At 44.4% G+C, this 27002-nt stretch overlaps 1 protein-coding gene, 1 non-coding gene and 1 pseudogene across 3 annotated transcripts in view; 1 reads left to right on the top strand and 2 right to left on the bottom strand.

Annotated features, from left to right (window-relative positions):
- NRG2 (neuregulin 2) overlaps positions 1 to 5826 on the bottom strand; it is a 182072-nt gene extending 176246 nt beyond the window's left edge. The window contains exon 1 of one of the 2 annotated variants that reach the window (XM_036424879.2): positions 4392 to 5826. In XM_036424879.2, coding sequence (XP_036280772.1) covers positions 4392 to 5094 — 703 coding nt within the window. In that variant the 5' untranslated portion in view covers positions 5095 to 5826. The remainder of the gene's footprint in view (positions 1 to 4391) is intronic. The other variant, XM_036424880.2, reaches the window with a different exon arrangement.
- Positions 5827 to 11837: 6011 nt separating this feature from the next.
- LOC118712010 lies at positions 11838 to 11944 on the bottom strand. Its single transcript, XR_004985937.1, has one exon. It is a non-coding gene; the product is annotated as a U6 spliceosomal RNA (small nuclear RNA).
- A 7638-nt stretch (positions 11945 to 19582) lies between these two features.
- On the top strand, positions 19583 to 26193 carry LOC118711256 (annotated as a pseudogene).
- The last annotated feature ends 809 nt before the right edge of the window (positions 26194 to 27002 follow it).

The raw sequence follows: 27002 nt of genomic DNA, 5'->3' as shown, positions 1-27002 counted from the left end.
GACGTAAGTGTCACAGATCTGCAAGTTAAGATGGTCTTGGTATTATTAGTATTAGTGGAGGCTTGCTTTTTTAACCTCACTTGACTTTATCCATTCAAACGACACTTACGGGAGTCCCACTATAAGCCAAGGCCAGCATCAAATGCTGGGGGTAGGAGAGCAAGGAGACACAAGAATTCTAAGATAGCTCTGGCCTGATAGCTCAGTTGGTGAGAGCGTCACATAAATAAGTGGAACAACAAGTCGATGTTTCTCTCCCTCAAACCAGTGTTGTTGTTTTATAACTCACACACACACAAAAGAACTCAACGATAAGATATGGGGTTGGGGGTATGGGAAGAGATAAACCAAAGAACTTACATCCTTATATGCATAGCTCATGGACATGGGCAATAGGGTAGTGAAGACCTGGGGGTGGAGATAGGGACTAGAGGAGGGGATAAAAATGGGGGAGGGGGGGAGATAGGAGATATCTGTAATACTATAAAAAATATATTTTAAAAGTAAAATAAAATAAAAAAAATATGGTTCCTGCCTATAAGAATCACAGTCTGCGGAGGAAAGCAGCCAATGAAAGAAATAATGACATTATGATAGTAATTCTATCCCTAAATCTATAACCTAGACTTATACTCCTCACCACTAGGACTGGTCAGTTTTTTTGTTTTTGTTTTAATTTGTTGTTGTTGTTGTTGTTGATTTCAGAGAAAAAGAGAGAGGGAGAGATAGAAACATCAACAGTGAGAGAGAATCATTGATCAGTGGCCTCTTGATGCCCCACACTGGAGATTAAGCCCACAATCTGGACCTGTGCCCTGACTGGGAATCCTGGTTTATAGGTCCACGCTCAACCACTGAGCCACCCCAGCTGGGCAGGACTGGTCAGTTTCTATCCTAGTTTCACTTTCCCACCTTCAACTGTAGCACAGCTGGGTTTCCAGCTGGCTGGGGAAGCAAAGCTTCTTTAAATAAACAGCATTTTTAAAATATGCAGTGGCTTTTAAATTTTGCAGACCACCTTTCTCTAATATGTGAATTTAGGTGCCAAATTAATTAAAAATGACCCTAAAGAATGTGATAACCCCCAGGAATACACCTTTTTTCATCTTCAACAACAAAGTACACTATATTTTGGAAGAAAACTTCATATCAGAAAGTCCCAAAGAAAGAATGAGCTTTCTTTTTTATGCTATCTACTATATCCTGCCAATAGGAAAACAGATTAAAATCATATATATGGAACTCACCAAGATCCATATATATACATGGAAGAACCTAGTTATAGTGTGATTATACCAAAGTATATGCAACCATTAGTAAAAATACAGGACTATTTGCAGAGCAGGATGCTCTTATAGCACTGTCCAGAGTTGCTTTGCTAATCTTTGAGCGTCCTTTCCATCTTTCCTCTCCTTTCCTCCAGAACCCCTCCACGTGTGCAATCTTCTCAGAAATGCAAAGATTTTATTCAACTCTTTATCACCAGAGGTAGTTCTTTGGGGTGAGTGACACACATTAGATCTGTAAAAATGCCCCTCGGACGATTACCAGGAGGACTGTACAGACTTCAAGTCGCCATTTCCCAGTTGCAGTGAAATGAGCCATTGCTGAGGACCTTGTGGAAGGGGTCCAGTATGACCCCTCAGTGGATGCTCCCAAGGCATGTGCCATCTGTTAAGCACCACATTTTCCTCTGTACAGGATGCTATCCCAAAGTCCTAGCCCACCAAAACACAACTTTCTACATCTCCCTGGGAACCACACCTTTCAGAACCTACACACACTTAGAGCTGAAACTGGCTAAACAAAGTAACCATTCAACCACAGTTGCTCAACATAACGGCCATGATGACAGTCTCCAAACGCCAGCTTCCCTATTTTGCAATGGGTAAATGTGCTCCAAGGAGAAAGTGTTCCCAATGACCTGAGGCCCAGAGGGCTTTCTTTAGAGATAGAAAACAGAAAATGAATTTGTTAGATATTTCCTGCTGAGCACAAGGAAGATGTTGTTTCCTTATTTAATATACCATTACCAGTGCATGTTTTCTTTAACCACATAATAGAAAACGAGAAAATGCAGTTTATGCTCTTCTGGCATATTATCACCAGTGTTACAAGTTTCTTCTCACAAAAATGTCCTTTAATTTCTACTCCCCTTATATAATCCTCCAAAACTGACATGAATCTATATACTATCAATTCAAAGCGAATATTATTGAGTATCCTACAGATACCATTCCTGCTCCTTGATAATTTGTGATGGGTGAGGACCTTTTCTTTAGCAGTGATTGCAGTTCTAAATTTATCTTTTTTGAGAACTGTACTACACATGCTATTTCAATCATGAGATGACCATAACCTAAAAGCAGACTATATTTCTGACTCCCAAATCTTTCAGGATCTCTACATTCAATTCTTCAACACTCACTAAAACAAACAAGGTATGCTGTGTGTGAGGGGGGTGAGGGGGAGCGGGGGACTACAAGCAGAGAAGCCAGTGACCCTGTGGGGTTATCTGACAATCACCACCAGGTCTCCGTGGATGAGTCTGGCAATGAGCTCTGTGCATATTCAGGAGCAACTCACCAAGATCCAAAACAGAAGCTGTCCTTGGACAAGGTTCAATAAATGTTTTTACTATCTATTTCCCACTGCACAATACAGTTCCACGGCTCCCCAGGGGATCTCAGATAAAACACTTAGCAGGATAAAAAATTAAAAATTCCTAACTGGTCTCCACTTGTCACCATAAAACATTTCAGAGCATAAAACCAACATTAAAGAGCAGTCAACAATATTCCACAAAACAGTGTCAGAGACAGAAACTGCTATTATCACCAAATGTTTTTCCTTTGTGAGACGCTGCAAGAAGAAGAAAAAGAAAAGGAAAAGGAAAAAGAAGAAGAAAAAGAAAAAGAAAAAGAAAAAGAAAGGACACTGCAAGTTTCTTCTCATTAAAGTAAAGTAGATGTTCTCCCAAGCACTAAACTAGAATGTATCTTTTGAAGGACTGGATGATGGTAATAGTGGGAGAGCCAGGAGTAGGGAAGCTTCCACAAGCAAAAGGCATTGAATTAGAAAGATGAAGGCAGCAAAACTTCCAACGAGCTGCTCCATATTCTTTGCAACTTACTCAAAGCCTCGTCACACTGCCCAGATTCGGTAAACTGGGTAACCATACCAACTTCAGTGGCAGTCCGGGACACCTATCCCAGTTCGGTGATTGCACGGTTCAGAGTCACACCACAAGCACCACATTCAGCCTTAGAAGGGACAAAATGAAACCCCAACATGAATAAGCATAAGACAAGCTAACACCAAATACTCAGCATGGGGGCAGTTTGGTTTAAATTTATCTTCCTGAGAACTAAGTACTGGACTCGGGGACAAGAAGGGAAAATCCTTAAACCAACACTTCTTTCACTCTCGACATGGGAGACCTCCATCCCCAGCTACACAGATACACAGATGTCTGTGTTTTGTTTCTTATCGCCTGCATTCCTGTGCAACACCCAACATCATGAGGATGGGAGATGCAGTCAACACATCCTGCCAGTAAGCTGTCAGAGCTGAACTTGCAGCATGGGCAGAAGTTACTCTAGTTCATCCTGATCACTATTAACAGACCTAGTAGGATCTCGGAGAAACAGCCCGAAGGATGTCTGCTAGCAAGTCCTGGAGGTTAACCGAAGGCTGGGCTACCCGCTGAGCAGGCAACACGACGGAGAAAATCACGATGGAGAGAGAGAGAGAGAAAAAAAAACGTGAGCCACATGGGCCACAGAAAACAGTAGCAGAAAAAGTCCAACTCTGCCTGCGCCAGAGGTGTGGGTAAGCAGACCCGAGAAGCCGGGGGAGAAAGGAGGGGGCGGGGGCCCCATTCCCCGGGGAGAACTCAGCGGAGGCCTTCACCGCCTGGGAGTCTGCCCAGCTGCTCCTGCGGACCCTGCCAACCTGGCCGAGGCAGGCCCGTGGGAGCAGCACGGGCAAGGCCTCCGAGGGTCACTCCGGATCCGCCGAGCCTCGGGCCGGCACCGCCGGACTTCTCCATTTTCCCTGACTCTCCTGGGCTAGGATGGCAGCTTTCCAGCCACACATGCCATCCATCAGCCGCAGATCCCTGTTGGCACAGGCCAGCGCCTCCTCCCCCCCTCCCCGCCCTTCCCCACCCCTGGCACACTTTGAGCCTGATCCTCCTTTCTCCCTGATCTCAAACGCCTCTTCCCACCCGTGCCAGCCGCCCTGCCCAGGGGCGGCCCCACCCCCAGCGGTCTGTCGGTCTGGCTGTGCCCGGCCTGGGCACCTGCAGCACCTCCCCGCCCCACCCCCAACCCCCTCCGCCTCGCCCCTCCCCCCTTCCCTCCAGCAGAGAGAGAGAGGGGGCGACTCACCGCAGTCCATGCACAGGATCTTGCCCACCTCTTTCTTGAGGTTTTTGCCGTTGGTGTCGAGGGGGGCAAACGCCGTCTTGAAGACCAAGGGCTGCTCCGTGGGCTCCAGGAAGAAGATGTAGCGCTGGTTCCTCTCGAGCGGCGCGCAGGAGCCCACGCTGATGAGCTGCTCGCGCTGCAGCCCCCCGCTCCGGAGCGGCCACTTGTCCAGCACCTTCACCAGCGCCACCCGGCCCGCGGCGGGCGGCTCGCGGGTGCTGTTGGAGCCGGAGCCGCCGGCCGCCGGCGCCAGCCCCTGCACCTTGCCCTCCACCACCACGGGCGCCTTGTACGCCTGGTCCTGCACTGACTTGAGGCTAGGCGAGTAGCAGGCGAGCGACACCCCGAAGAGCAGCATGGAGAAGCCGGGGGCCGGGTCGCGCCTCATGCCGCCGGCGGCTGCGGCTCGCGAGCGGGCGGCGGCGGCTCTCCGGGCTGCGGGGCTGCGGGGCTGCGGCGGCTGCGGCGGCCGCGGCTCTGGGGGCGCAGCGGGACGGGAGATGCTGCTGCTGCTGCTCCTGCTGCTGCTGTTCCCGCTGCTGCTGCTGCTGCTGCTGCTCCTCTTGCTGCTGGTGCTGCTGCTGCTGTCGCTGTGGCTGCTGCACGGAGCCTTCTCCAGTGGCGGCGGCGGCGGCGGCAGCGCTGAGCAGCAAACCTGCCGCATCTGGCCAGGCCATTTGGGGGGCTCCGCCGCTCAGCCGCCGCCTTGGGAGGGGAAACGGAGCCTGCGGAAAAACCGGAAACAGCGTAACGTTAGTGCTTCGTTAGCCCTCCACCCCGCAGCCCGGGGACGTGGCCCAGCCGGGCGAGGGGCAGGCGGCGAGCGGGCCGCGGTGCGCAGCGCGGAGCCGCGCCTCGCTCCCACCCTGCGCGCCAGGACCTGGAGGAGGATGCGGAGGACGGGACACCCGCCCACTGGCTCTCTCGCGCCCCCTCTACCTCCGGACCGAGCGGGGAGCGCGGCTTCTGCAGGGGAAGCTGGGGACTGCACCGCTTTCGTGCCCGGCTCTTGGGCCCGCAGGACGCGGGAAGGACCGTGCAGCCCTCTGCTCCTGGGATTTATGGACGTGACAGCGGGGTCGTGCGTGGAGAAGGGGCGGAGCAGAGATAACAGTTCTGGCAGCCTCCTATGAACTTGGAGGAATGGGACCCAGGGCGTGCCCTTGCCTCTGGCCACAGGCTGTAGCAGCCAGGGAGGTTGCCGGGGCTGGGGTGCTGGCCCAGCCTCCCGCCTCCTGTGTTGTCCCCTTCCCTGGGAGAGCCCTAAAGGGCGGCCCCTCATCCAGCCCCTGTGCTCGGCCCTGCCCCCGCCAGGAGAGCGCTGGGGATCTCAGCCCCGTCTTTGGGCAAAGAGTTGGGGCTACGTGGGGTCTTGTCTTGGCATTGAGAACACCCAACGACGGTTGGTGATTGGAAGATGGTCCAGCCCCCCAAGACCTGGGCTCTCTCCATCTACCAGGGGGGCCAGGCTGCAACCTCCTCTTTTTGTTTTGTTAATCCCCACGCGAGGAAATTTTCCCCCCATTGATTTTTAGAGAGCTTAAGGGTTGGGAAGGGGAGAGAGAGAGAGAGAGAGAGAGAGAGAGAGAGAGAGAGAGAGAGAGAGAGAGAGAGAGAGAAACATTGACGTGAGAGACACATGGATGGGTTGTCTCCCACACTCGGCCCCAGTCACACAGTCTGGGATGAACCTGCAACCCAGATACGTGCCCTTGACCCGGAACTGAACCTGCTATCCTTCAGTGCGCTCTAAACACGTACCACCACCAGCCAGGGCTGCAACTCCATCTTTTAAAAAGCTGCGCCCTAAGGAGATGGGGCTTTCCTGGAGCCAACCTGGGAGCTAGAGCTGGCTCATTTTTAAAAGTGTGGAGATTATAAGAAGCAGGAGAGTTCGCTCCACCAGAGTCAGTATCTGATTTTAAAAAGCGAGTCCACGATCTGTTCTCCTATCAGTAAGGGCCCAGGAAGTTTTCCACACGCAGCTTATATGCTTGAAGGATGTGCAGCTCAGAACTGCGGGGAGGTTCTGGAGACTTTTATGTCAGGAGACTGGCCCAAGGAAGTCTGACTTAGGCTAGGACTGTCATTCTGGAAAGGAAGGACCTTTTCTCCTGCTAAGTCCTCACACTTAGCTTGCCCAAAGCCAGCTTCATCTCTCCCACCCACTCCAAATTCCCTGTCATTAGTCATGGCACCTTTTTATACTTCCAATAAATCCTTTATTCTTGTTTTTCCTCATCTAATCAATCACCAAATCCTGGGACTCTGCATTTTAAAATATATCCTATTTATGTAGCTTCTCTCCAATCCTGCCATGAACACCGTAGGTCCAAGTGCGCATCATCTCTCACCTGGACTTCTGCAAAACCTCTTCGCCAGTTTCTACACCTCACTTCGTCACCCTCCTCCATTACCTACTGCCACATTATCACGTCACTGCCAGAGCGGGCATGTGACACGCTAATGCCTCTGCTCTCGGCAATAAAGTTCAGGCTCTTCAGCGTGACTCTTCCTGGGCTCTCCCCGCCTAACCAGATCCACACTCTGGAAGCCAAACATGTACCCTGACAACCCTGAGCACATGGCACTGTTTCTTGGTGTGCTTCTGCACGAATGCCTCATGTCCAGGAAGTCTCACTTCCATCTCGTTCACCTAGAAAACTATTCTCTTTTTTTCCTTTTTAAAATTAAATCTTTAATTTTTTTATTTTAATTTCAGAGAAGGGAGAGAGAGACAGAAACACTAATGATGAGAGAGAATCATTGATCAGCTGCTTTCTGCACACCCAACTCTGGGATTGAGCCTGCAACCCAGGTATGTGCCCTGACTGGGAAATGAACCCGTGACCTCCTGGTTCATAGGTTGATGCTCAACAAGTGAGCCACACCAGCCGGGAAATTAAATCTTTATGGTTAAAAGTATGACATATGTCCCCTTCTACTCCCTTCCCAAGGCCTTCACCACTCTATCGCCTGTGTCCATGCAGAAAACTATTCTTTCCCCAAGGCCCAGCTCAGCATTATATCTCACCCCTCCCTTATATTTCCATACACATATATGAGGAGACTAATTCTTCCTCTTCCATGTTACCATGTGCCTCATACTGTACTTTAGGCAACTGTAGTTTACTTTTAAGCATCTACACTTTAAGCAACTGTACTTCAAACATACTATACTTTAAGCATCAGACTTATACTGTACTTTAAGCAACTGCTAACCAGGCTGCATTTAACCCATCAGAATAGTCATCTTAACAGTGGGGACTAGGTCCTATTAGTCTTTGGATTCCTATCCAAAGGGACATCCAACACAGCTCCCGGCATAGAATAACGAGGAGCAAACCTTTAGTGAACTGAAAATCAGCTCTTTTAAGGCACAGCCCATCTTGTCGGCCCCTTCACTGTCCCCTTTTCATTTCATAGGCCACAGATCCTGTGCACCGCTATAAGGAAGACCCTAACTCCACCCTCTCAGTTTTTTAGTGGAAGAAATAGTCCCAGGGAGAAAAAGGGACTCACTCAAGATAACACACAGCCAAGACTGTCCTCAGTCTGTTTCTGAGACCAAAATAGTGGGGAAGAGCTTGTGCTCTGGGGTCAAGCAGAGATGGGCTTCAATCCAATTTTTTTGTTATCTTAATAACATTGGAATGATTCTATTTCTCTCTCCAGGCCTGTTTCCTCACCCATATGGTAGAGGTAATAAGAGGATCTACTACATAAAGTTGGGTTTTTTTTTGCTCATTATGTACATATTCAATGACTATCCAATATAATGGCTTCTCTGTGCCAAGCACAGTACTGCTCACTGGGTAGACTGCAGTGAATCAAATTGACACTGTCTGCTCTCAAAGTTCATATTCTAGTTCAGAAGGCAGCAGTAAACAAGTAGATAAATAGGTAACTAAATTACTTAGAGTGATACAAGTTCTGAAGAAAATAAGCAGGATGAAATGATAGGGAATAATGGAAAGGGGAGAGGGTAGGTCTACTTGGATAAGGGAAGGCTACTATGAGGAGATAACATTTAAATTGAGAGGAAAGGGATTTGAAAGATGTAAATTATGACATAAGTGTAAAGTGCTTAGAACAATGCCTGGTGCAGAATAAGAACCGAAATTAGGGTTGAATATTATTGATACTTTACTTATACCAGTGATTGTCAATCTAAGAGCCGAGAATCGAAGTGGTGTGTAGTCATTGCACACTAGGACTATCTATATGTTTAAAAATGTAATTCAGCCCTGTCTGGGTAGCCCGGTTGATTAAGTGTCAGCCCAATACGCCACAATTGTGAGTTTGATTCCCTGTCAGGGCCCCTATAAGAATCAACCAACGAATGTATAAGTAAGTGGAAACAAAACCTCTCTCTCTTTCTCTCCACCCCTCTCTCTAAAATCAATTTTAAAAATTATTTGTAAAAAAAGTGCAATGCAACTTTTCAATAGTAAATACCACTGGGAGGAGTGAAAATACATATATATTCTTGCCTTAGCCAAATGGTTAAGTGATTAGAGCATTAGCTTCACACCAAAAGGTCACAGGTTTGATACCTGGGCAAAGGCACACACCTGGGTTGCAGGCTCAATACCCAGCCCCAGTCTGGGCATGTGCAGGAGGCAGCAGATCAATATGTCTCACATCAATATTTCTCCCTCTCTTTCTCTCTCTCTCCCCACTCCTCCCTTCTACTCTCTCTAAAAACAATAGAAAAATATCCTTAGGCCTTAATTGGTTTGACTCAGAGTATAGAATGTTGGCCTGCAAACTGAAAGGTCCCAGGTTCAATTCTGGTCAAGGGCATTTACCTTGGGATGTGCCAGAGGCAGCTGATAGATGTTTTTCTCTCATCGATGTTTCAAAGTCTCTATCCCTTTCCCTTCCTCTCTGTAAATAAATAAATAAATAAATAAATAAATAAATAAATCTTACCTAATAATAGAGAAACATGTAAATTGACCATACCTCCACTATACCCACAACTAATCAGATTGAGTATGCAAATCAACCGAACAAAGATGTCAGTTAATTTGCATATATACCTGGGTCCTGGGAACCTCCTTGGCACCCAGATCACTCCCAGCCGGCCATTGGGCAGAGGCTTTAGGCTTGGGAAGTGGTCAAGCCTGGGATCGAAGGGAATGGAGGGAAAATCAATGGAAACATATCCTCAGGTGAGGATAAAAAGGAAAATAAAAAAATGTCATATCCTATGAAAGACACATCTTGAAAATGCTTTAAGAAAGTTGTCATTTTTTTCATGGTGAAGGGACTGGAGTCCCTGTTGATGAAAATACCTTGGCGGCTTCGGTGACTGGCAGTGGCTGCAGCAGCAGGGTAATGGGGTTGGCGCCTTTCCCTGATCAGCCCAGTTGCCTCCCGCAAAGGAAGGCTAGGCTGTGACTTAGGTCTGCTCCCAATGGAGCCATCAGTAGGAGCCCTGAGGGCACCCAGTTTGTGAGAGGGCAGGCTGGGCTGAGGGACCCCTCCCCAGTGCATGAATTTCGTGTACCGAGCCCCTAGTATGTGTGTGTGTGTGAACACATACATATGCACACACACACTTTCCATAAGCAGCAGTGACAGCAGGAACCACAGGGCAAAAGTTCATGCTCTCTCGAACCTCTGACACTGCCTTCCATCCCTAACCATCCCTTTAAAAAAAGAAAAATATCCTTGGGGTGGAGATTTAAAAAACAAAAACAAAAACAAACAAACATATTTTTGCCCTGGCAGATTTTGAGCATCAAACCTGCCCACTGAAGGGTTGATTCCCAATCAAGGTTCCATATCAATTGATGTGTCTCTCTCACATTGATGTATCTCTCTCTCTCTCTTTCTCTCTTTCTCTCTCTCTCTTCTTCCCTCCTACTCTCTCTAAAATAGGCAATGGAAAAAATATCTTCAGGTGATGATTTACAAAAACAAACAAAACAAAACAAAAATAATTCTCTCTCTCTTCTTTTCCATTTTAAAGTATAACAAGACACTGTCTAGTATGAAGAAGACTGAATCACGATGAAGCAGCGTCAAGATACGTTACCATTTTTGTCTTTTTAAAAATACATAAATATTGGCAGAGCATAGATTACCTTTGAAAAGACAGCAGTAATCGAAACAATAGTTGGCTCTGAAATGAGGAATGGGGTACAAGAAGGATACTTTTCATGGTACTCCCTTTTGTAACTTGTAAATTTACCTAGTTAAAAAAATTTTTAAAGAAAAAAATTTTAGAAAGGGGGTTCTCTAAATTTACTGTAGCTTAATTTTTATATTGTCTTTTCTTAATCATAAGCAATATTTTCTAATTAAAAGAAAGAGAGGAAAAGCTACTTTTAAAAGTAAAACTATTTTCAAGGGATTCCTTACATTTTTTTTTTTTTTTACCTTAAAAAAAGATTGGCTCAAGTTTGGCTCAGTGGTTAGAATGTTGGCCTGTGAACTGAAGGGTTGCAGGCTCGATCTCCAATAGGGGGCGGGGTGTGCAGGAAGCAACCAATCAATGATTCTATCTCATCATTAATGTTTCTATCTCTTTCTATCCCCCTCTACCTTCCTCTCTGAAATCAATAAAACATATATATGTTTAAAAAAATAAGATTCTAATGCTTAAAAGGATTGGGAATTATTTCACAATAATTTTATCTTCTTTAGCATGCAAAATAATTGATAATAAAAATAGTAATAACTACCATATATTAGTGGCCTATTGTGTCTATATTTCCATTACTCAGTGACATTGCACTTCACAAATTGAAGAGACTTCTGGAAGTTTAATAACTTGACCAAATGTCAGAATTGGGATTCCCATTTAGGCTTGCCCATTGTTGAAATGCTTACTTTGTGCACCAGCAAGTCTCTGAATGAGAGGCATCTCTCAGCCTCTGTTTCATTGTCATTTGAGAGGTCTCTAATCTCTCCAAACTACTTCCACCAACGTCAGACTATTTGAAATTTGCAGCACTTGAGAGCAAGTGGTATAAGCACCATTTTACAAAAAGATGAAGAAAATTGAGACACTCAGAGAATTTAAATGACTTTCCAAATAACACAAAACTACTGATTTATCACAAACTCAAGCTCACACTTTTTGAGGTTTATCTATTATTTATTCATTTTAATTAATCTAGCCTTATTAAGGTTTGATTGACAAGATTGTAATTTATTTTAAAATAAGTCTATTTCAGAATGTTTAAGGCTTATGAAGGAAATGCAAGTTAACACATTAGCACAAATAACCTAGGTATATACAACTCAGCTCTGTTTTCATTCACAGATTGCCTTCCATGAAAATTTTTATGGTGAAAAGTCGTGATTTTGCTACTGAGTCCTGCACATTGTGCTTTGATTCATCTTTCTTCTGAGCTAATCAAAGAGTCCGAGGATGCCCTCTGGGACATTGCAAGAAATATGGGACACTTCACAAATTTGCCTGTCATCCTCATGCAAGGGCCTTGCTAATTTTCTCTATATTGTTCCAATTTTAGTATATGTGCTGCAGAAGTGAGCATGTTAATTAACACACCCATCACCTCATATATTTACCTTTGTGTGTGTGTGTGTGTGTGTGTGTGTGTGTGTGTGTGAACACTTAAGTTCTGCTCCCTTAGCAAATTTCGATTACATAATACTAGAGGCCCAGTGCACAAGGATTCATGCACGGGTGGGGTCCTTTGGCCTGGCCTTTGGGGATTGGGCTGAAACCGGCTCTCCAACATCTCCTGAGGGGTCCCGGATTGCAAGAGGGCACAGGCCAGGCTGAGTGGCCTCTATTATGCATGTAAGATCTTTGATTAATGTCTTCCCACCCTCCCCTCTCCCCCCTTCCCTCTGAGATTCATTAGTCTGTTCCATGTTTCCATGCCTGTGCATTGAGTGTCTGTCCCCTGGTGGTCAGTGTGTATCATAGCTACCGATCTGCTGAGCTTAAGTGACCACTGAGGGGGAAAGAGGGGGCACTCAGGGAGCGGGCCTAAGCTGGCAGTTGGACATCCTTAGTGCTGGCATAGAAACAGAGACTAGCCGAAGCCGGTTTGGCTCAGTGGTAGAGCGTTGGCCTGCGGACTGAAAGGTCCCGGGTTCGATTCCAGTCAAGGGCATGTACCTTGGTTGAGGGCACATCCCCAGTAGGGGATGTGCAAGAGGCAGCTGGTCGATGTTTCTCTCTCATCGACGTTTCTAGCTCTCTATCCCTCTCTCTTCCTCTCTGTAAAAAATCAATAAAATATATTAAAAAAAAAAAAGAAAGAAAGAAACAGAGACTAGAAAATTTGTATCCTTTTACCAAATTCTTCCCCTTCTCCCACTACCAAAATCCTGGAAACCACCAATCTAGTCTCTGTTTCTATGACATTGTTCCACCACTACCGCCATGAGCCACTTCTGGCTGAGTCGTGCTCCCCCAGTGGGAGGTGGGAGCACACTGACCATCAGGGGGCAGTTCCTGCATTGAGCATCTGCCCCCTGGTGGTCAGTGAGCATCATAGCGACCAGTTGTTCCACCACCAGGCCAAAACTGGCTTTCTGATATCCCCTGAGTGGTTCTGCATTGCCAGAGGGTGCAGGTCAGGCCAAGGGACCCTCACTGAGTGCATGAATTTGTGCACCAGGGAGGGTCAAGGGAGGTTGGTCATCTGGGGAGGGACTGTGAAAGGGCTCCAGGAGTGTTTAGCCCATCTTGCTCAGTCCTGATTGGCCAGACCCAAGCAGCAAGCTAACCTACTGGTTGGAGCATCTGCCCCCTGGTGGTCAGTGCACATCATAGTGAGGGGTTGAGTAGCCTTAGCATATCATTAGCATATTATGCTTTTATTGGTTGAATGGATGACTGGACAACTGGACACTTAGCATATTAGGCTTTTACGATATAGGATCATTATCAACTATAGTCACTATGTTATACTTTAGATCTTAAGAGTTTAATCATTTTATAACTGAAAATTTGTATCCTTTTACCAAATTCTCCCCTTCTCCCACTCCCAAAATACTGGTAACCACCAATCTAGTCTCTGTTTCTATGACATTTTTTTTTAGGTTCCACATATAATAATACCTTGCAGTATTTGTCTTTCTCCACCTGGATATATATATAATCACATCCATTATTACCCATTCATCTATTGATGGCTGCTTAAGTTCTTTCCATACCTTGACTATTTTGAATAACATTTGATGAACATGGGAGTACAGAAATCTCTTCGAGATAATGATTTTGTTTCCTTTGGATCAAGTTCACACTTTTGAACAGAACCACCCATAGAAATGGAAGCCAGACCTGTTCACTACCCGCTATGGTTCCCCACAAGTTTGTGAAAAGAAGTGGTTCATGTAGCAGTGGGCTGTGCCACCATGTAATAATCACTGAGAACAAAAACAGAAGTAGACAGAATGGTATAGACATTTTTGAATTCAAGATAGAACACCCACATAAAAAGCTTGGCTTCTTCTCCCAGATCCCTCCCACACGAGATGGACTTCCTCCAGCTTCAGCCAATTCAGTGGCCAGAAATGGCCACCGGACCCGGTTACATGACTGACTACATCCAGGAGAACTGGCCCCTTAGGGAGATGTGTAAGGCCTTTCTGTGGTCAAAGAGTCTCACAAATCAAGCCAAACACTTTGCAGGACAGTCTCATTTTCGGAAGAAAGCCATTTTGCAAACTTATTTTTTTTTTCTCCTTTTGAGGTCTGTTTTCTAAATTTGGCTTCCAGAGTCACTCTCGGGTTCTGTGTGGTTAATTTCTTTTCCTCCAAGGGTTTTTCAAGCAAGGAACTAAGTAGAAACCAGATATTGAGAATCTGAGGATATTAGCACTGGGAAGGATGTCAGCATCACTGTGGCCTGATGCCCTCCTTTCACAGAGGAAGACATGGAGACCTTAGAGATTTTTGATTTGCTCAGGGTCACACAGCACTAGTGCTCTTTTGTCTACCTTTTAAAATCCTGGCTCTTCCTCTACTGAAACGTGGCTGGGGCAAGTCATTTCACCTTTGTAAGCTGTAGTTTCCTTCTCTGACACAACAGGGTAATAGTTCTACTTCTTAGGGGTTTTGTGAGGATGCAGGGAGATAATTCATGCAGTGCCTGGCACAAAGTAACGGAATGAGTGTGGGCAGTGGACTCAAACTGCCTACCTCTGAATTCCAGTCCTGCCACTTGCATAGGTGATATTTGGCCTAATTACTTCACTTTCTGTCTTGGTTTGCTCAACTGAATAAAATGAGTAAAGCGATCATAGTTTCTACTTTATCAAAATTGTTGTGAGTCTTAAATAAAATAATATATATAGCCCACTTAGAATAATGCTTGGCACATCTTAGCTATTATTAGTCTGACTAGAATAACCAATTTTCTTAGTTTCAGTAGCCATACTTTACCCCAAAGTCAGCAGTTTTAAAACTACCTATTTTCATAGGTTTCGAACACATGCTAAAATTCTTAAGAGTAGAACCTGATGACCTACTTTAGATTAAAAAAAGAAAAGTCACATCACTGGTAGTCCCTGCTCCCAATTAAGAGAGGGCCTGATTCAGTAATTTACGGCCTACAGCTATGTCAGGAGTCCAAGAGCTTCCAACTCCTCGATTTGCTGAAAAGGGCAATAGCCCCTCTGTCTGAGTTGTTCCATCTGGGATACTAATACTTATTTCTTTGTAAAGGGCTTTGAGACCTTTGGATGAAAAGTGCTATGCGAGCACAAACTGTTATCTCTTTTCCAGATATCACTTAGATACAAACCCAGAAGCTCCCGAAAACAGACCACAGCAGAAGTACAATCTGGACGTAGACAGATCTTCCTGAGAATCACAATCAGATCGCACACGCATGCTTCACGCCATCACCAGTTTTCTTTTACATGCCATAGCGTATCTGATTTGGACTGAGAATAAAAAATAAGATGTCTAACATTTGGTGTCTAACATTTAAAGATTTTTCCTCCCTCTGTTTTCCTGATTTGTGTATTTGGAATTCTCTCCTGAGGTCAATAGGAACTTTGAGGTTGATTCAACTCTGGGGGCGTGAAGCAGGACAAAAAGAAATTATTCTCTTATTACTAAACCCTCGTCTCTCTCCTCTCTCTTCTCACTTTGTGTATCCAATTCAATCTTGTTTCTATCTCATAATTTCTAGTTTACGTGCGTTCTTTTTCATTTGCTTTCTAGACACTTACAATATCAGCCACGGTCAAAAATTTTTTAAGACTTTCCTTTTCCTGCATTTGTTTTTACAATTCAGAAATTTAGTTATTCATTCTACCAGAAAGAATTTCTTGAAAGCCTACTATGCATACTGACACAGATGCTAAATAAGTAATAGTCATGGTTCCTGCTAGAGCTAAAATCTAGGCAAAATTAAGAGTCAGGAGCTATTACTAGATTTGCCTGCCCTGGACCTCCCACTCACCCCCAATACTTTTCCCGTTAATATCGTTTCTCCCATTTGCCTCTGAGACTCAGTGTCTCACTGTCCTCTCAGCTCTCCCAATTATCAATATGAGAGCAGGAAACATGACAGCCCTGCAAATACTAGGTCCTCAATGCCTTAGTTTCTAAGACATTCCAAAATAAAGTTATTTATTCCAGAAATAGTTTTATTCATTCTTCCTTTTAAAGAATTCATTTGATTAATATTTATTTTGCAGTTTATCACTCTAAACTATTTTTAGTGCCTACTCTGGACCAAGCTTTTTATACCAGATGCTGAGAATGCAAGAGCAAATAAGACACACGAGGCCCCCATCTTGAACAGTTTACACTCTTAAGGGCAGACAGACACAAAAAAGGAAATGAATACATAAAGCATTTCAGTAAAAGGAAGGAGGAAAGCATGTGTATGATCAGATTGAAAGTGACTAGGACAGAATGACACTGGCAAGGATGGTCTCTCTAAGGAGGCAATAATTGAGCTGAGGTCTGAAGGATGAAGAGGAGTTAGCCACACAAATCTGGGAGCAGAACAGCTGAGGCAGAGAAAAGAATTCCAAGTGAGGGCCTGAGGCAATATCAAACTAGACATCAAAGTACGGGGAAAAAAGGCCAGTGAGGCTGGAGATTGTTATAACAAGGGGAAAGATTGGCATGGAATGGGATTAGGGAGATAAGTAAAGATCAGATTTATGCTGAGCCTTGCAAGCTACGGCAAATTTTGATTGTATTCCAAATACAAGGGGAAGTCACTGGATGGTTTAAGTAGAAATAATTAAGGTCTGGTTTATATTTAAAAGAGATCAGCCTTGCCGAAACCAGTTTGGCTCAATGGATAGAGCATCGGCTTGGAGATTGAAGGGTCCTGGGTTCAATTCCGGTCAAGGGCATGTACCTTGGTTGCGGGCATATCCCCAGTAGGGAGTATGCAAGAGGCAGCTGATTGATGACTCTCTCTCATTGATGTTTCTAACTCTCTATCTCTCTCCCTTCCTCTCTGTACAAAATCAATAAAATCTATATTTTTAAAATGCTTTAAGTAAATAAATAAGTAAATAAGTAAGTAAATAAATAAATAAAAGAGATCAGCCTTAGCCAGTGTTGGTAAGTGGTTAGAGCATCCGCCCTGGCACTGAAGGTTCAATTCCCTATCAAGGGCACATACCTTAGTTGAAGGTTCCATTCCTAGCCCCTGAAGGGATGGTTGCAAGAGGCAATCAATTTATCCATGTGTTTCTCTCTTCTCTCCTCCCCCCCCCCCCCCCCGCCTTCCTCCCCATCCCCACCCTCTCCTGGTACAAAAGCAGAAGCAAAGAGAGCAGTTAGGAAGCTGTTACAGTAGTCTGTGCAGGAGGTGACAGTGGTTTAGACTGAGGTAGTGTCACTGGAGAGGAAGAAGAATAGGTAGAATTTAAGGTATAATTTGAAGATGGAACTAACCAACCAAGATTGGGTCAAGTGGGTAAAGGAAGTAGAGTGATTAAGGATGACTCAATTTTTTATTTGGGCAACTGGACAGGTGATGAACCCACTCGCTGAAATGAAAAACTTACTAAGTAACATAATGAGGCGAAGGGTTATGGGAAATTCATATTTGGCATGCTAATACTGAGATACCTGTTAGACATTTAAATGGAAATTTAAGTACCAGCTGGAGATGTAAGTCTAGACTTCAAAGGAGAGGTCAGAGTTAGAGGTCTAAATTTGGGAGTCAACATATAGATGATATTTAAAACTATGAAACTGGATAAGATGATGAAAAGAGAAAGTTGATAAGGAAGAGGATCTGGAACAGCACTGTATAATAGAAATATATGTGAGCCACATATGTAATTTTGAATTTTCTAGTAGCCACATAAAAAAGGTAAAAAGACACCTAGCTGGCATGGCTCAGTGGTTGAGCATTGACCTATGAACTAGGAGGTCACAGTTCAATTCTTGGTCAGGGCACATGCCCATGTAACAGGCTGAGTCCCCAGGGTGGGGCATGCAGGAGGCAGCTGATCAATGATTTTCTCTCATCACTGATGTTTCTGTCTCTCTCTCCCACTCCCTTCCTCTCTGAAATCAATTAAAAAAATTTTTTTAAAGGTTAAAAGAAACAGATGAAATGAATTTTAATTTTAATAACACAATATATTCAAATATTATTTCAAAATATAATCATATGAAAATTTTAATGAGATATTTTCTATTCTTTTTAAAATATATTTTTATTGATTTTGAAAGAGAGAAAAAAAGAGAGGGAGAGAGAGAGAGAGAAACATCGATGTAAGAGTGAAACATTGATTGGCTGCCTCCTACATGCCCTCTACCAGGGATCAAGCCTGCAACCTGGACATATGCCCTGGCCAGGAATTGAACCAAGAACCTTTTGGTGCATAGAACAATGCTCAACCAATTGAGCCACACTAGCCAGGGCATATGCATATATATATATATATATATATATATATATATATATATATATATATATATATATAAACTATGTCTTTGAGATTCAGAGTATATTTTATGCTTACAGCATATCTCATTTCAAATTAGCACATTTCAAGTGCTCAATAGCCATTCATATATGATGCAAGTCTGGATCTTAACCTTGGGCCCACCCAACATTTATAGGTTGAATAAAGGCGGGGAAGGAGACTGTGAGAATGGTATTGTGAAAGCCAAGAAAAGAAAGCATTTTAAAAAGAGACTTGTGAAGAGGAAAGGAGAAAGAGAGAGAGAGAAACATTGATGGGAAAGAGAAAAACATCTCTCAGTTGCCTCCTAGAGAAAAAAAGAAAACTACTCCAAGAATCAGCACTGCCAAAATTCTGCATCTTGATTTTTGATATAAGCATATCTGTTTCATACCTGCCTTGCAATCTGGCTGAGATTCAGAGGTGGGCCAGGTGAGGGCCTTGGCTGGACAATGTCTTTAAAATTCCTTTCCTGAGCCGAAACCGGTTTGGCTCAGTGGATAGAGCGTCGGTCTGCAGACTGAAAGGTCCCAGGTTCGATTCTGGTCAAGGGCATGTACATTGGTTGCGGGCACATCTTCAGTAAGGGGTGTGCAAGAGGCAGCTGGTCGATATTTCTCTCTCATTGATGTTTCTAGCTCTCTATCCCTCTCCCTTCCTCTCTGTAAAAAAAAATCAATAAAATATAAAAAATAAAGAACATACTCTTAAAAAAAATTCCTTTCCTGAGAAGACAGTCCTTGCTATTGCAGATGAGATGTGATACCACTACTATCATAACTTCAAAGTGCATGGCTGTCCTCTGTCTTTGTAATCTTGACAATAACAAAACCCTTAATATGAGTTGAGTCCCTTTTGGGTAAAGACCAGCTGCCAGCAGAGAGAGAGAGAGAGGTCAACTGTGCTCAATTTTAAAAGAGGCTGAGGAAGATGAGAAAGAGCAATAAAATTCAGCAACATATAGGTCACTGATGATCTTGACTAAAGCTGTTTCAGTAGAGGATAGCTTCCTGGAAGGAGGCCAGAATGGAGCCATTGTAAGGTAAGGAAGTGGGGGACGCCCCAACAACTCCTCATGGTGGCAGTTGCTGTTGGGGTGCCATAGGGCGGTGACTGAGCTGGTGCCTGGCAGGCGGGAGGACAGGCGCTGAGCCCTGGGACTGGCCTGGCCTCTGTGTGCCCCCCCTATCCCACCCTTCGCCCCTGCCAGGCTCTGCACCCCTGAGGCCGCTCCGGTGCTGACCCGCCTGGCAGGAACAATGGTGTGGTATTTCCTGGGCCACAGTGGGCTCCGGAGTTCCTGGGACCAAGTGTTGGCTGTCTCTGGCAGTGGTACCCGCATCTCTCCAGCACACACGTCTTGACAGAAGACAGTGCACCGGGAGGTGACCCTGACCAGAAACTTCTGTCCCCGGAGACTCCTAACCAAGACCAACAGGAGGCCCCGCAGGGCCGAGCGACTATTTCCTGCCAACGTTGCTCACTGCATGTGCATCCTGGAGGGTTCTGTTGCTGGCCCACAGACCCAGACCATGACCACCTCCACCGGAACATCAGCTCCGCCGGCTGATGGTGGTGGGGGAACCACGTGTTTGCTGTGTGAGCTCTGGCAACAGCCGCTGGACCGAAACCCACCGGGAAGCGTGGGTCTGCAGAGCTGTCCAGAAACGTGGTCTCTCTGCGTTCAAAAGCAATGTGACCAAGTCCGTGAAGGGCTTGGAATACACCTGGTCAAGTTGCAAGGTGAGGCCCCTTCCAAAACCCTTGTTGAGACAGCCAAGGAAGCCAAGGTGAGGGCAAAGGAGACGGCACTGGCAGCTACAGGGGAGGCCACGGACCTTGCCAGTCAGGCAGCCCCAAGCAGCAGCAGCAGCAGCAGTTTGTGCAGCCAGCCCAGACCCTGTACGGCAGCACCCCACCCCACCTGCTGCACCCCCTCTCCCTCCCCACTGGGTCAACTTCCAGCCTGAGCTACTCTCTGGGTAGTGGATTGGAGGTGGCATCTGTTTGGCATCTACTGTGCGTCAGACATATTATCCATGTCTGGGCCAGGCCTGCTTCTCCCTGCATTGGACAGCTGAGGAGAGATTTGCCCAGGGTCACGGAGAGCATGCAGGCCAAGTGGTCATAAACACTAGACTGTAAGCTCAACGAGGGCAGGGACCTTCGTTTTGTTCTCTGCTGGGTCCCAAGAATCTGGAACAATATCTAGCTCATAATAGACACTCAATAGATATTTGTTGAATTAAAAATTTGTTTGCTGCCGAAACCGGTTTGGCTCAGTGGTAGAGCGTCGGTCTGCGGACTGAAAGGTCCCAGGTTCAATTCCGGTCAGGGGCATGTACTTTGGTTGTGGGCACATCCCAAGTGGGGGGTGTGCAGGAGGCAGCTGGTAGATGTTTCTCTCTCATCGACGTTTCTAGCTCTCTATCTCTCTCCCTTCCTCTCTGTAAAAAATCAATAAAAATTCGTTTGCTATGCTGACGAAAAGACAAAAGAAGTACTAGTTGGAGGTGGGCGTGGTCAAGGGAGAGTTTTTACCAAAACCGGAGATGCTAGAGCATGCCTGTATGCAAATGAGGATGTTCAGTGAGAAGGAAGAAAGAATTGTGGGAGAAAGGAGATAAATGAAGAGGGAAGCTCTTCAAAGGACAAGAGAGGCCCTGGCTGGTGCGACTCACTTGGTCACCAAAAGGTCACCTGTTTGAAGGTTTCGGCTTCAATCCCCAGTTGGGTGTGTAAGGGAGGCAACTGATCAGTGCTTCTCTCACACGTATGTTTCTTTTTACCTCTCTCTAAAATCAATAAAAACATACATTTTTTTAAAAATAGAGAATGGGCAAAAGGAGTATATCGAGAGAGGGGCTGAAAAAGGATTCTTAACAGGAAGAAAAAGAATAAATACAATATCAGAATAGATGCAGATTAATTTATAGCATAATAGGAATTCTCATTTTTACACAAGACTGAAGCCAAATAAGAAATAGATGATAGATATAGATATTCTATTTTATTAAATAATTGTCCAGTAACTATGTGACAAACAGAACCAAAAAAGGGGCAGAGTAGAAATGCAAGCCAGAAAGAAAAAAAAAGGGGGAGGGTAGTATGCATATGAGAAACCACTCTTTTTCTTTATTTAAAAAATTTGATGAATGTAAGTCTATACTTTTTCAGGGTCTGGAGTGCTGGTGTCCACCCTCCAAGGTATCCCTTTCTTTGGCTCATGTTGCCTAGAAAACCGATTTAGTAATCACGAATTGCTTGTGATCAGAGTCTTAGGGCAAAGGGAATGAATAACCTTGAGGTCATTTCATTCAAGAACTAAAAAAAAAAGCCCGATGAACTATCTCTGATACACATAATAGGGACAAATGTCTGCCACCTTCAGAGTCTCTTTCCCCTGAATAGTGTTGGAAACAGAGCAATAAAATATCCCCATCCAATTTTGGGACAATCTACCTGAGGCCTATTTAGTTTTATATCTATTTGGAAGTATTGGCCTCTTCCATGCCTTTAAGAAATGTAAAAGACTGCTAGAAGGAAAATATATCAAGGCAGGAGCCTAATGGAAACCATTTCCTGAAAATAACTTACTAAAGGGACTGTTCACAAGAATGTGAGCAGAGTTCAAGGAAACAAATATGTAGAGGCACCCGGGGGCTCACAAGAGTTTGTCAAAACGTAGGTCCCTAGACAAAGAAGGCGTCACGGGTCCCAGTGTGTGCTGGAGCCACGGTGCTGTGGGGCTGTCAGGCAGCCATTGCAAGAGCATGGCACCAAAGAGGGGGGCTTGCTCAGGCAGGGAAGGTATGGGGGAGAGGTCAACTGGGGGAAAGGGAGACATATGTAAAACTTTAGACAATAAAACACACACACACACACACACACACACACACACACACGCCAAAGTGGTGGGGAAGGACGAAGAATAAATACACCAATCTCTCTTCCTGCTCTTCCTTCTACCCCTGTGCCACGCTCCCGCTGAACCTATTGGAAGTTAGAGGGCGAGGGAACCCAGTGATGTAACCCACGGAGGTCCGTGCTCCAGGATTCAGAGCAGAAAGGGTGCAGAGTGAATCTGGGGCGTGGGGACAGGTGAGGGCAGGCAAGCAGAGTATAATTAACAGGAAGATAAGATATCTGTACATGAAAAAAATTAAATAGGGATATCAGCTATGGACTCTCTGTGGAGCCATATGTGATAGAGATGAGGCGAGGCGGGGAGGGAAAGCAGGGGAAGTTGAATAAAACTAGCTAATTCACAGTAAGACTGTAACTCTTGCTAAAACCGGTTTAGCTCAGTGGAGAGCTTCAGCCTGCAGACTGAAAGGTCCCAGGTTTGATTCCAGTCAAGGGCATGTACCTTGGTTGCGGGCACATCCCCAGTAGGGGGATGTGCAGGAGGCAGCTAATCGATGTTTCTCTCTCATCGATGTTTCTAACTCTCTATCCCTCTCTCTTCCTCTCTGTAGAAAATTAATAAAATATATATATATATTTTTAAAAAGACTGTAACTCTTAGCTTTCATTAATCTTTCTTACTACACCAGAGATTTGGAGGAGGGGGGTTGATTGTTTTGTGTTTTGTTTATTATAGGAAAGGTGTGTGTTTTTTTTAAATATATTTTACTGATTTTTTTACAGAGAGGAAGGAAGGAAGGGAGAGGGAGAGAGAGCTAGAAACATTGATGAGAGAGAAACATCGATCAGCCGCCTCCCACCACCACCACCCCTTCTCCCCCACCAGCACCTCTGGGAATGTGCCTGCAACCAAGCTACATGCCCCAGACCAGAATCAAACCTGGGACCCTCAGTTCGCAAGCCTACAATCTACTCACTGAGCCAAACCGGTTTCGGCTAAAGGAAAGGTTTTATTTTTACCTTTTTTTATGTACAAGGCAAAATTTTTGTTTGGCTTTTTAAGTAAAGGAATCCTGTGCTGATTTTTGTAACATATTATCCTTGGTCCTACTATTCCCACCTTGTCTATGTGCACTGTTGGAAAGAGGCCTAAACCTCCAGGATACACTGGCTTACTGAAGCTTACAGTTAGACAAAAGCCTAATGCAGACCCTGGAGGTGCTGAGGTCTCCTTCACTAAATGGACACAATCTAACAGAAGAGCAGCTTTCCGGGGAAGAAGGCAGGCTCTGAAGTCAGGCTGTGCGGGTTTAAACGCTCGCTCTACCAGGTACTCGCTGTACAGCCTTGGGTAGGCTACTCCTCTTATCCTCCATGTCATGTGAAAAATGGTGACAATGACAATACTTATTCCATAGGGTCATTTTGTGAGGAGTACATAACATACTTCACATAAGGTACTTAAGATACTGTCTGGCATGTGCATGTGGTAAATGCTTAAGAAATCTTATTATTAATAAAGCCAATGTTTTAATTCCAAAGTATTCTATGTCAACTTGATTTCTCTTTAATAACCTGATCTTGGTCTTCTCTCTACATTTTTAGATTCTCCTCTCTTTCTCTCTCTCTCTCTCTCTCTCTCTCTCTCTCTCTCTCTCTCTCTCTCTCACAGACACACACACACACACACACACACACACACACACACAAAGTCACATATACAGGGAGGGAGGGAGGGAGGGAGGGAGGGAGGGAGGGAGGGAGGGAGGGAATAGTGAAGTTCTCATTTATACCGAAAACATATGGATACTTTTAAATTCATTCATGTACTCATATATTAACTGAGTAGCTATTGTGTTTCAGATACTAGACTAGGTAGTAGATATAATAAAAAAGTGAGAAAACAAACAAACACAACCCTTGCCCCTAAGGAACTTGTGTTCCAATGAGGCAGACAGACATTAATCAAATTGCTACAAATAAAAACTGTACGGTAGGGCAATGCCCATTGGTGAATTAGAATATTGAAGTTCAGTTTTTTTCAAATTCTGCAGAAAAGAAGATGAGCAGAATTCTAGTGAGCTACACGTGAGACATCAGGCTGCTGTGCTATTACTCATATGTAACTATTTAAATTTTAATTGTAAGCAATAAAACAAAATAAAATTGAAAATTCTGTTCCTCCTTCGCACTAGCCACATTTCAAGTGCTCAGTCACCATATGTGACTAGAGGCTGCTGTTTTAAGCAGCGAAAAATATGGGTGATTTCCATCATTGTACGGAGTCATTGGGAGCTTCAAATATGAAGGGAATTCCGATGGTCTGGAAAGGGGAGGTTGTGATTAAAAGCAGGCAAAGTGCTGTACAATACAGAAGCCCTGGCAGATATAAAGTTTTCCAAAAAGGAGATATAATTTCTAGTAGACACAAGGGCACAAGTATAACACAATGTTTACGAGATCACATGGATTGGTTCCCTTACCAACCACGTCCTCACCAAAACGACATTTCCAATGGAACTTTATATTTCGTTTCAGATATTTTTTAGTTTGCAATGTTGTGATATAAGTCCTGGGAAAGCAGAAGTCTCTTAAAGTGAATTACACTGCTTACAGTGCAAGTTCTTAAAAATGGACGACTATAGATATAGTAGCAAGGGCCACATGGTTTTTCCCCAGAAGCTACATTTAAAAAAATCTATCAGTATTTTATTTGTTTATGTATCTTTCATATTTTACTGACTCCAGTTTCTTACTCGTAAACATACCAATTTTTCAGGTTTCCCTTTTTCCATTCTCTTGGGAACACCAAACTGTGAGTATAATTTCACATTGACTGTGTTTATATCCATAGAGTCATGGCTATAACTATATAGTTATATCTATAGTTATATCCATAGAGTCAAAGCAAGAGCTCTTCATTCCCCTGTGTGCAGTCATCCTTTCAATGCTCCCTTTTTCCGTATTTAACAGTGCGTTAGGAAAGTGTTATAACTAGCTGGGGGGATGGGGTGGGGGGGATGGTACTTAAAATGTTTGCACCCAGGATAAAAATAAGAGGATTCTTGGTGAGAGGTGGTAGTTTTCTCCCTGAAAAACAAAATTTGAGTCACAGAAGGAGAAATGAAGCTTTGCTCATTTCCCAGGTCTAAGAAAAAAATCACAGATGGTATTGTTATTGCTCAAAATTCTTGCCTGGCCGGTGTGGCTCAATGGTTGGGTGTCAATCTAGGAACCGGGAGGTTGAAGTTCGATTCACGGTCAGGGCACATACCAGAGTTGTGGGCTCCATCCCCAGTGAAGGGCATGCAGGAGGCAGCCAATTGTTGATTCTTTCTCATCATTGATATTTCAATCTCTCTCTCTCTCTCTCTCTCCTCTCTCTCTCTCTCTCTCTCTCTCTCTCTCTCTCTTTCTCTTTCTCTCTCTCTCTCTCTCTTTCTCTCTCTCTTTCTATTTCTCTCTCTCTCCCTTCCTCTCTGAAATCAGTAAAATATATTTTTAAAAGAATTCTTATCGTAATTTTTAACCAAAATCTATAAGAAACAGAACATTTTATTTTTTATATTTTTTAAAAATATGTTTATATTGATTTTAGGGAAGAGAAAGAGAGAGAGAGAGAGAGAGAGAGAGAGAGAGAGAGAGAGAGAGAGAGAGAGAGAGAGAGGCCTTGATGTGAGAGAGATACGTTGATTGGTTGCCTCCTGTATGGTCCAGGACTGAACTCACAACCTGGGGATGTAAACTGACCAGCAAGCAAACTGACGACCTTTTGGTGTGTGGTACGACTGACACTCAACCAACTGAACCACACCAGACAGGGCATCATACAGCTTTAAATAGCAAGACAAAACACGGGCATGGTTTCCTAGATGGAGACTATATGGATATATCATAAAATGTGATCCAAAAGCTGAAACTACCCTAATACTCAGCCCCCTCCAAACACCTCAGCTGCCCAATAAGTAAGAAGTCCTTCTCCCCTGAGATGACCGTGCTGTGAGGAAGCCGGAGCATCTGTGTGGAAAGGCCCAGAGTAAAGCAAGGCCCCTGGCTGACAGCCCGGCTGAGCTTCCAGCTAGCAGGCAGCACCATCTGTTAGAGCGAGGCCATTTTGGACATTCCACCATTCTCAGCACTTTAGCCAATACCATGTGAGGCAGAAGAACCAGGCAATCCACGGAATGGTGAGACATAATAAATTGTCATTTCAAACCACTTAGTTTGGGTGTAGTTTGTTAAGCCACAGTAGAATTGAAAGGGTATGTTAGGCAAGACTATCTAGAGATTATGTAACTTACTTCCCTCATGCACCTTATACGTAACGTTAGGGATATATTTTGCTTTAATGAATAAACTATGCTATGGTAGAAGAAAAAAAAATCTGACAGGTATTCCTCCTCCTGTCAAACATGCCCACCATCCCCATGCCTGCAATCATATCTGCCTTCCCTCAGCTACACTGGAAGTACTGTTCCTGCTCCTGTCAAAAGCCAACACTTGCAATTGTGTTCCAGATCCCATTCTTTCTTTCCTTTTGAAGGACTCACTCAATTATCTTTTCCTTCTGCTACATCATTTAATTTCACCCTGTCTATTGACTCATACCTATCAGTAGAGAAATGTGCCTTAATAGCATCCATTAAAAATTTTCTTTGACCCCATATTACCTATTGTCCTACATTCTTAGCAAAACTTCCTGAATCAGTTGTCTATGGTACCTAACTCCACTTTCTTATCTGCTATTATCTCAACCCACTCTCACTAGGTTTCTATCCACACCATTTCATTTAAACTACTCTAGTCAAGGTC

This window comes from Pipistrellus kuhlii, unplaced genomic scaffold, assembly GCF_014108245.1.
Source record: "Pipistrellus kuhlii isolate mPipKuh1 unplaced genomic scaffold, mPipKuh1.p scaffold_m20_p_8, whole genome shotgun sequence".
NCBI lineage: Eukaryota > Metazoa > Chordata > Mammalia > Chiroptera > Vespertilionidae > Pipistrellus > Pipistrellus kuhlii.
The sequence above is the reverse complement of the archived record's forward strand: the minus strand, read 5'-3'. Positions and strand labels throughout refer to the sequence as shown.